Raw genomic sequence first — 10,905 nt, forward strand, 5'->3', positions numbered from 1 at the left:
ACACACACACACACACACACACACACACACACACACACACACACACACCCTTTGAATGAAGAATAGACTCTAAATAGATTCCAACCTGCAAGCAAATTACAGTGGCTATCATGACAGTGGAATGCATACGGGTCACAAGAGTGGCCTAGCATAGACAGCTCTGTCCTCTGTAAATCTCAAGCCCAAGTTCGTATTAGTAAATAAGTCATGTGGGTATTCTTTGTAGTGTGAGCTGACTTTTTCAGGGACAGCCCAGCGTTGGCTAGCTTCCTTAGCAGTTTGTGACAACAAAACCTAATGAAACAATTCCCTTTTCCCCCAAAGCTGGCACTGGCCCCAGCTTTTCATTCCCAGAGTACTCTTCCTGGTTGGGCAGCATGCCGCAAGCTCTAGCTGTTAGGCATCAGTGTGCTCTGAAGCCATTAGAGGTCGGTCTGGAATACCAAACAGAAGCCCAGACCCCAAGTTCTGAGAACTGGAGTGAAATGACTGAGACACACCCCATTCACCATCTTCCTTGCTCCCAATGCTCTACGCTTCCCCATGGCAAATATATTTTAGACATTCGAGCTGTTCTACTACCATACCCAAGTCAAGGAACAATTTATTGGAGACAGAAAAGTAATTCAATACAGTACTTGAAGTCGCTATAAGCATACTCGACCGGTGTTTGAGTCAAAGCTGCGGAGACAACCTGGATACCAAAGAGCAGGGGATTATTAGCTAAGAGCAAAATGTTGCATTTAATCAATCAATCAAAAACAAAACATCTTCTCCCCCTCCTTCAGAGTACCTGTTAATTTCAGACATAAAAAGCCCCAGCCAGTAAGAAAAAAAAATGACCCATGTACTAAGAAGATTGGATAGTTAATTCGGAGTGGAAATGGCTAAGTAATATTAAGTTGTCATGGTAGAAAGTAAGTCCTGGACATTCTGCTTTCACAGTACTATCTAAACTTGTAAAAATACCCAGAGAGGCAGAAAGGAGGACTAAATTTAGACCTGTATTTAATGCATTCAAGAGCATGATTCATTTCTCTCCTGCCTCGGTACATCCTGGGGAATCTGAATATACACCGGGATGCCCTGTAAGGAAGAAGCCTCATCTAGTAAGAGGCTGGAGCTGTCAGATACCCTGTCTCCTCTGCTAATAAAGGGGTACTTCCAAGCACCCTACCTACCACACCGGGTTTCTGAGCTGACAAAAAGTCACCCATTTTTAAAATTCCATTCTAGCCTTGGCACAGATACTGCTGGAAATTTCTTTACTCTGTTGTTCTGCTCTTTAGGAGGGTTTTACACCCAAACAGTTCTGGGGTCCTGGCTAGCCCTCTGAGGCCATGCTGTACGGGTCACCCTAATGAGACCTCCAGTAGAATGTTGTAATTGGTATTTGTGTGTTTAATAGAGCACAAAGGATGAATTATTGTGTGGCATTGGGTATTGAACCCAGAACTTCCCATGTATGAGGCAAATGCTCTATCACTGGGCTACAGCCACAGGCCGATATTGGAATATTTAATACCCTGAACTCTAAGTCATTCTGGTAGCCATTAGCTGGGGCTTAGCAAAGCAGTATGTAACGCGAGTATTCAACATCAGTTACAGGTTGCCTGGAAAAAAAAAAAAACAACAGCAAAAAAACCCAAACCAAGCAAAGTATCATAAGTAGCATGGATATTCAAGGTCAGTTACAGGTTATCTGTAAAACAACAACAACAACAACAAAACAAACCAACAACAGAAATCAAAACCAAGCAAAGCAAATCCCAAATATCAACTGACCAACTAACCAGCCAACAGCAGCAAATTCAGTTCCCACAAATCCGATCGGCATGAGGTCCAACCTCCAGGCTGCTGCCCCTTCTTCATTTCCATCATCATCTACTTTCACTCACATTCTTGTACTCCTCTGCTTCCAAATCTGAAGCAAAACCCTATCCTCTTTAAGCTGCTCTATCATTTGTGTTAGTCCAATATAGAATAGAAGGAAATGTACTTGTTATTTTGTGATTTTTAAAATATTCCATTTTTTTTTTGTCTTTTTAGTTTTAAGCACATTTGGAAAGTAACCTTACAAGTCTCATCCTACAGTTTTTGGCTTTATAGGTAATTTCTGTCTAATTAACAGGATAATAAATAAAATATATACCAAAATAGCCACTGTTAGGTGACACCGCCTTTCCGAAGAAAGGGCATTATAGTTGCCCTCCAGTCTGAGGTGTGACATTGATGTGAATAACCCATTCTGAGGGCCCCATTGCATATTCACAGTGATCAGCCCCAGTTAAGAAGGTGACAGTTTCCCCCAGCATGAAATGGGTCCAGCAACTTAGAAGCCAAAGCCAGAGTTAGCTATGGAGCGTGTGCATCAACTTAGGAATGAACCATCTGAGGTGTGTGTGAATGAGCAGCACTTGGAAAGGGCCACATGGGGTCCATCCATAGCATGGGCTTGGGAGGCCCTGGGCAGGGCCTTGGGTCCAGTTGGACATGAGATCCAGTCAGCCTGAATACATGCTTCACACACCAACCTGGACAAGGCACAGAGAAAAGGCCACACACTGTAGGGCAGCGTCAACGACTTGTACCTTTCTCAAACAGTTTGTTTGGTACTGTTTTCTTGGGCAGTTCTGAAGAGCCAAGTGCAAGCAGGCATCCAAGCCTCACAGGGACTACCCGGTGCCACAGTACAGGCACTGAGTCATTAATAGGACAGTGATTTTCAGTGACCTTGGCCGAATGCTATTTGAGGTTTGGGGACAACAATCTAAATCCATTTGAGAAAGGACGAATACTCTTTAGCACTCTAGACAGAAAACTGGCTGATTTAGCTTAGAACAGAGTCTGCCATTGCAGCCAACTCCAGTACATCGCAGAGGAAGAGGGCAGGGCTTCAGGAAGGTCATATCCATCTAAGGCGAGGTCAGTTTTATTTTGGGGTTTTGGGTCAAGATTTCTCCTCACACACATAGAGCACCAGAGATCTAATTCACAGAGTGGGGAATTTGTCTGTAAGTCACACAAAACTCCTCTAGTCTGTCTTGCTGGGGTCGGGTGGTAGGTGGTGGGTTAGGGAGATTTCAAGTTCTAAACTATAATCAGCCCTTCTTGTAAAACAGCAAATACTAAATCCTCATGTTCAGCAGATGGTAGTGTTTGTTGCACTAGGCTGGGCTCATAGTACAACATCAATAAATGGCCACTTGTAGAGGGACAGACAGAATCCCATTGGTAAAACACATCCATTATCCCCTTCTCCCTCCCCTTTTCTCCCTCCCCCTTTCTCCCTCTCCCCTTTCTCCCACACTACAGTGTCCAAATGCCCAGGGAGTCTTTGTCTCATTCTGGAGAGGGGGGGGGGGAAGGGACAACATGAAAAGGTAAGATAATGTAACAAAGTAGAAAAACAATTTCCGGTGTGTGTGTGTGTGTGTGTTTGTGTGTGTGTGGTGGTGGTGGTGGTGGATGGGATAGCATGCTTAGTCTCCGAGGAGAATCATCACAGCAAGCTTTTAAAATGTTATTTTGCCCGTAGGGACCATTTGAAAGGATGCTCTCTACAGGAAATTCCCTTTCCTGGGAAACTGCCTTCTGAAGGCTGCACATCGTCAGCCAAAGATATTATAACCAGGGGATGGAACTAAAATTCTTCCTCCATGAGTTGGCTAAGTCTCATGGAACAAATATTTGTTTCAATTAGGTGTTCCAAAAAAGATCTTGCTTGCCTCAGATAACATGTTTTGAGAAAGATAATGTATTTGTTCAAAATCCATCACGGAGGGGAAAGTGACAAGTTGCTGTGTTCTGTTGCCAGGATACACACGCTCTTCATAGGCCCACGGACTCCAAGCTCAGGTGTCCTTTGTCCTTGTGTTCCCAGCCCCATCCTATCTGGAGTGCAGAGGGAGAGTGGGACGCTGACTAGACCGTTGCTCCCACTCTGAATAAGCTATGTGGTTATGTGACCCTTAACTGTGTTCATAGTTCAGGGCTCAGATGGCTGTCCTGTCAGAAAAAAAAAAAAGCCTGAAAAATGTTAATTCTACGGTGTTGGAGGGTAGTTATTTCCAGAGCTAAACTCCTCAGGGAAAATGAGAAAGAATTGCTCCTGGGATTCAGCTCCACAGTGAAACATGCCTCTTTCCTGATGCTCTCTTCCCAATGTCTGGCTGTGCCCTGACATTTGGTCCAAATAAAATCCTGGAACAGACTCCTGGACTATACTATCCTTCAACTCCACACACAAAAGGAGTTGTTTATTGCAGAGACTCTGCATCTAGTAGGCTGACGGTACTGGGGGCTGCTGGCTCTTGGTCCACACTAAGTCATTTTATGATATAGATAGGCCTCCACCCCCGGCCCCTGGCATTTGCAGCAAATAACTCAGTCTATGACCTACGGGCATTTTCCATACTTTCTGGTAATGAATTCTGGCTTCATCTGGGTCTCAATAGCACATAGCTTAAGACAATGAGAAAGGCTGTTGGGGAATAGTTTCTAGTATGAGGAAAATACCATACAGATGTTTGCCCTTAATCTTGAATTCTAATGATGAAATTGAGAATTGTTTATTTGTTCTAAAGTCAAGCCCAAGGAATTTATTTTCTAAAGTCTAGCAAGATGAGAATTAGGGTAGGAGTGGGTAGTTTTGACATAATTTATTCCCAGAAATGAAATATGAAAAAACATGGCCTTAAGATTTTGAGTTATACACAAAATTATGTCATTTAAAATGGTCCGTTTTTGAATCAAATTTGGTATACGAGATGTCCATTTGTGCCACAGGAAGGATATACCTGAAGATGTACTTTAGAGCTACTTGGCTAAAATAGTATATTAACCTCCAGTGACTGTTTGTTTCCACCAAGAAAGCAAGCTAGGAATCAGTCCTCTATCTTGAGCCATTTATTGAGGACAAACAAATGGACTTGAAAAAGATGTGACTCAATTGAAGTTAAAATACCTGACTTTGGTGTATGAGAATCATAAACTTGCTTACGGTCTATCTGGTCTGCAAACACTTCCCCATAAATCATCCAGTATGGCATGTAGAAGATATTCTTGGCCAGTTTCCAAGATGGCTCCTCATTGGGAAAGAGGATGGCTTGCCTGGCGACTCCAAAGCTCATCAGCACCACCAGCATAATGATGACAAAATACATCATGTCTATCATCTGGAAGGGTGGAGAAGGAGAAATCAAAGAAAAGCCATGTGATTGAGCATGCTGACATTGAAGGGATCCTCCAAGGGCATTTAAGAGTGCCAAAGGAGGGAGTTGTGCGGGGCTCAGTGGACAGGTGGACTACTGCAGCTGATACATACTGAATACTGATGTCAGTTACTAATTTTCTTTACAAGTGCACACATAATGGAGCCATTTTTATGGCTGTCTATGGAATATATTTACATTAAGGCACAGGAGTGTCATTCTGCAGAATTCAGCTTCTCCACAGGAATCCAGTACCATTAAAAAAAAAAAAACCTGTTCTTAGAGAAGGCAAGTCTCTGGTTTCTTTCTTTTTAGAAAAATGAGAATTGGGATAGCTGGACTATTTTAAGAACTAGTACAGAGTGGTATATTCCTGCTCTCAATTCTGAAAGGCTATCACGGCACTGCAAGGCTCAAGAAAATAAGGGCATATAGATAGACCTAGGAGAGGGCAAATGGGAGCCCTTGATTCTCTGCCACAGGGCAGGCTCTCACAGAATCATCCACTTTCTATATCCCCCCTGTAGCATATCTTATTATAAAGGTTATATTCACAGGTCTTTAGAACATGTGGCTTCATGAGTCAGGCCAATGCCTGTTGTTGACATGATAAATTTCTTCCTTGGCGTGCTTCTAAACGGCTCCTGATTGAATCCTATCTTAATGTTTCTCCCCTGCCCCTGCCCCTGCCCCCGTTTTTTTCTCCATGCCCTTGTTTGTTTCAGTGCTATGTTATTAGAGGTCTGATTTTTTTTTTTTTTTTTTTACCTGTCGCATTGCTTTCTTTTCATCACTGAAGACTGGTGAGTTCTCAATAAGTGATTATTCTAACTGGCTCCAAAACCCACAGCTTTCTTTAAGAGACAGCTCCCACATACAAAGGCGTGTGTGTGTTGTCCAAGCTAAGCTAGTTGTGGGACCTCATCCCAAGGCAGCCATGTTGAGGCAGGCATGTGACACAAGATGGGGCCACCAGAATATTCAGACCATTTTGTTTCTGTGTTTTGGAGACAGGGATCTTCAAGGTATCTTAGAACTCACAATGTAGATGAGGCAGACCTGGAACTTTATGGTACTCTTGCTTCAGCATCCAGAGTGCTGTAGCCTGCTCTACCATTTATTTGAAATGGAAGTAGAAATAGAAGTTTCCTTTCTTTCTTTGTAATGTTCATTCTTCGTAATAATTTAGCCTGTTGGAGGCTGAGTTCTCCCACCAGTAAGTGAGGCAGATATATTAGAAAAAGAGAGCTAGCCCTAGCAATGGTTGGACCCTGTCCTGAGGTAGTCTTTATGGATAGTTCCACCTTGTCCTTTTATAAGTCAGTATATCCTTCCCACACATAAGCTGCAGAGATGGGTTTTCACTCCTTGCAGCAAAGTGTCTGAATCCAAAGACTTCCTCCTCTCGCTATTGTAGGATAAGGAGTGCCAATTTGAACAGAATGGTAGATGCTAATTACCAGTGATAAGGAAGGTTCCAGATTGCCCTGTTATTGTTACAGTTACTGTGCTGGATATGGAACCCAGGGCCTACCTAGTATATTCTAAGTACATGCTGTGCTATGGACCTATTCCCATCTCTAGCTTAAAAGAGAGTATTCCACGGTACCTGGTCCAGTCACGTAAACATCATGTTCTTCCTGGGTTCCTTAGGACATGGGGCCCTCAGTGTGTTTTACATCAGTTAATTAGGTTTCAAGACAGCTTCAAAATACATCTCCCAACATTTATATGACCTTGAAGTGAGAGCGTAGTTTCTCCATGACTCCTACTTTCTCTGTCCTCACTGGTACATGCTAGTTAGTTTTTCTTTCCTCCAGTGAGTAGGTGAGATGGCTGGGTTGAAACATGTTTGTGGGAAACCCAAGTCTGTTTCTCATCTTCTCTGCTTTTTATTTTCCAAAATTGGTTCATCACTCCTTTACAGTGAAGGAGAATGGATGGGCCTCCATGTCATGTTTGCTCCCATTAAGAGGTGGGTAGGACAAGACTAGGTGTACTCGTGAGACTAAGGAGCTAGTCATCCAGTAAATACAGAAATCACAGCAATTAAATTAAAATTTTCAGCATTAAAAAAAAAGTTGATCCTAATTCCTACCCACAGGGTCAAACAGTAAAAGGAAAAATAAAACCTTCCCAAATGCTGAGCTTTCTCTATTTCAAAGTCTTCACTGTCATAAAAATATCAGGATCTGAGCAGCATTAATAAGAAGAGAAGCGGGCTCCTTTTGCTTTCAAAGTTAAATTATTCGTTGAGTTCAATGTTAAGATTCATCCCCAGTCTTACAAATACCTTTCAGTATGTTCAACAAAGAAGAACATCTACGGTGGTGATGAAGCACTTGCTCTTAGGTGCCAGACAACCTGGATTTTGATCTTGACTGGTAGCAAAAATAGCTATACCAAAAAAAAAAAGTTTTCCCTGACCATTAAAAAAGCAAAAGAAAGTTAGGTAAGTGGCCTGGGGCGAGTTGCTTAATCTTGTTGTTAAATGTTGTAAGTGGGATAAAAGCAGTCACACTATTACCTTTGACTACATGTGATAGCTATGCTGTAAATTCTCATAAATGCTAGTGTGTTGTTGGAAGGTCAGGATGTGGAGTCACGAGTTTGAACCTTGTCCCTGTCTCTCCCAGAGTCTGTTTAATTGCTGTATGAGAGTTCTAAGATCTATTCCATGGGGTGCAACAGTGAGGACTGAGATGTTTTCCACATGGTACCTGGAACAGTAATGGATAGTTCCTCTCGTGGCTTCTATTCGATGTTACATAAGGGAGTTAGCACAAGGTTTACAGAGTTCCCTTGAGAAATGAAATAGGAAGGAACAGAGTGAGGATTTCAAGTGATCAGGATTCACAGCAAAGACACAGGACTTCTGTGCTGCCAGGCACTTGAAGCCTAGGTTCCTTCCCACAGTGCAAACACAGAAAACCATTTCAGAATGTGCACCTGGCCTTCCTTTGTCTGTTCGCCTGACATCAAGGCACATTGGGCTATCTGGGTGCAGAGCGCTAAAAAGGGATCCATTAAAGTTGAGGACTTTGTACATAACACATCTGGGGAGACTCTTCAGCTTCCAGCTTGCAGCCCATCTGGCTCACTGATAAACTCTAAAGGCGTCTTTCATCTACCTTCTGGATCGATGACTCAATTATTGAACTAATTATCTTAAAAGCATCTTGTAAGAACTCAAAGTCCCCACATTTCCTAATTTCCTACTTATTCCTGACTGATAAATGAAGTCATTCATAAGTTAAAAAGTAGAGAAAATGCATCACAGCCCTCCTGCTCATTCTTTAGTTAGGTTTCATTCTAGTCAAAATGGGGTAATTATGCCATTATTAAAATGATAGACACGGAAATTAAGATAATCTCACTGCATTAATGTGTCTTTAGGTGTTTCAAACATTTAAATGCCACCAAGACTTTTAAAAATAATTGACTAGGTTTGGGTCTTTGAATAGTTTATGTTAAAATAAGGTAACCATAAAAAAACCCCTATTATATTAATAATCTCCTGATGTGGTTCTTGACAGAAGGCAGTTGCCTGTTTCAAGGGACATTACTTTTGGTAATGTTTGGAGACATCTTTGTTGTCCTAATAATTCTGTGTGTGTGTGTGTGTGTGTGTGTGTGAGAGAGAGAGAGAGAGAGAGAGAGAGAGAGAGAGAGAAAGAGAGAGAGAGAGAGCATGAGAATGCTGTGTGAAATATCTTGCAATATACACGACAGGGAGAGATGTTCTTCAACAAAGAACCGTGTAGTCCCAACTGGATATGGTGTGCATGCTTGTAGTCCTAGTACTTAGGAGGCAAAGACAGGAGGATGGTGAAGTCCAGGTCAAATTGGGTTACATAGTGAGATGCTCTTTTAAAAAAAAAATTAAAAAAGGAGTGTCAAGGTGGAAAAAAATTGGCCTGATTTTCCAGCTGTTATATTTTGATTTTTTTTCCCTCATTTTACTTGGAAATACATTTAAAAAATCTCATAAAATCCTGTTCTCTCCAGAAAATTCATACACATGTTTTCCAATGTAAGTGGGGAGCAGGGATCCACATATCCCTTTCCTCAAGCCTGTTCTACAGAGTCAGCCTTTAGACATATGAATTTTCACCCAAGCTGTGCAGTGGTACATGCCTGTAATCCCAGCACTCTGGGAGGCAGAAACAGATGTATCTCTGTGAATTCGAGCCAGCCTGGTCTACAAAGCGAGTCCAGGACAGCCAAGGCTACACAGAGAAACCCTGTCTTGAAAAGCAAATCAAAACAAAACAAAGTAATTTTCACCCAAATCTCAAATCCATTGTTAAATGAAGTCACAAGGGCAGAATAAACAAATGATAGGCACATTTCCTCCTTCTCAAACAAAATCAAGTTGAACTGAGTTCAGTTTGGGTAATTTAAGCTCCAGAATCCTACTTTCTGTTCTCCATAATGTGTCTGATGCTATTTACCCTAAACAGTGTTGGTGTGATAATTCCAAGCTTGTGTCTGAAATGGCTGGTTACAAAGAAGAATAGTGTTTATAAACTTTTCTTTCTTTCTTGTCCTTCAGAAAACAATGTAAACATAACAACAACAGACATAATTTATCAATCAGCTGACTAAGAGCCAGCTATTGTTTCAGCACGTGCCATTTCTAATTATCAGCACTCTACAAAGCACGTTTATTGTTGATTATGCCTTAGAAGGCAGTGAACTGAATATCAAAGAGTAAAGAAAATTCATTTTTAATTTAAATTTTCTCTTTTTGCATGGATTTTTTTTTTAATAGGAAGCCATTTTGGTTATTTAAGATGCATTTCAGGAGCAACAGAACCAGAAAATTTGAACATAGGCGTATTCCCAGAGACTCATACTCCAACCAAGTACCAGGCATGGAGATAACCTAGAACCCCTGCACAGATGTAGCCCATGGCAATTTAGTGTCTAAGTGGGTTACATAGTAATGGGAAGAGGGACTGTCTCTGACATGAACTCAGTGGCTGGCTCTTTGATCACCTCTTCCTGAGGAGGGAGCAGCCTTACCAGGCCACAGAGGAAGACAATGCAGCCACTCCTGATGTGATCTGATAGACTAAGATCAGAAGAAAGGAGAGGAGGACCTCCCCTATCAGTGGACTTGGGGAGGGGCATGCGTGAAGAAAGGGGAGGAAGGGTGGGATCGGGAGGGGAGGAGGAGGGAGGGGCTTATGGGGGGATACAAAGTGAATAAAGTGTAATTAATAAAATAAAATTTAAAAAAAGATGCATTTCAGTAAAATTCATACACAAATGTTTAATAAATACTGAATTAGCAATGATGACTAAATAAAACTTGAAAGGCAGTAAAAAGGGGCATCTATAATGCCACTTGCTGGTTTCAACAGCTCAGATAGAACTAGAGATTCTTATGAAGAAGTGTTTTTCCAGATAGTATGGGTATGCTCTGCTTTTCCCATGTCAGGGATATACTTAGAGAAGCAGGCACCAGGCTCTGTTCCCTAGAGTGTCTAGGGAAGGAGCTCATAAACTCATCTCCCTCATCCTCCTGCCACCAGCCTCACACGATGTTGGTCACCTCAGGCCCAATCTTTATGGGAATTTCTAGAATACAGTCAAGAATGTTGAAACCCTCTTCTATTTGTATGATATTCTTTCCTTTCCTCTTTCTTTCTTTCTTTCTTTCTTTCTTTCTTTCTTTCTTTCTTTC

The 10,905-nt window shown here is 41.8% G+C and overlaps 1 protein-coding gene across 7 annotated transcripts in view; it reads right to left on the reverse strand.

The window, feature by feature from the left end:
- Trpm3 (transient receptor potential cation channel subfamily M member 3) overlaps positions 1-10,905 on the reverse strand; it is a 526,011-nt gene that overhangs the window by 49,361 nt on the left and 465,745 nt on the right. For all 7 annotated transcript variants that reach the window (XM_055613953.1, XM_055613952.1, XM_055613951.1 and 4 more), the window contains one exon: positions 5,003-5,177. In XM_055613953.1, the coding sequence (XP_055469928.1) occupies positions 5,003-5,177 (175 nt within the window). The remainder of the gene's footprint in view (positions 1-5,002; positions 5,178-10,905) is intronic.

Source organism: Psammomys obesus, unplaced genomic scaffold, assembly GCF_907164565.1.
Source record: "Psammomys obesus unplaced genomic scaffold, mPsaObe1.curated_primary_1811, whole genome shotgun sequence".
In the NCBI taxonomy this organism is placed as follows: Eukaryota; Metazoa; Chordata; class Mammalia; order Rodentia; family Muridae; genus Psammomys; species Psammomys obesus.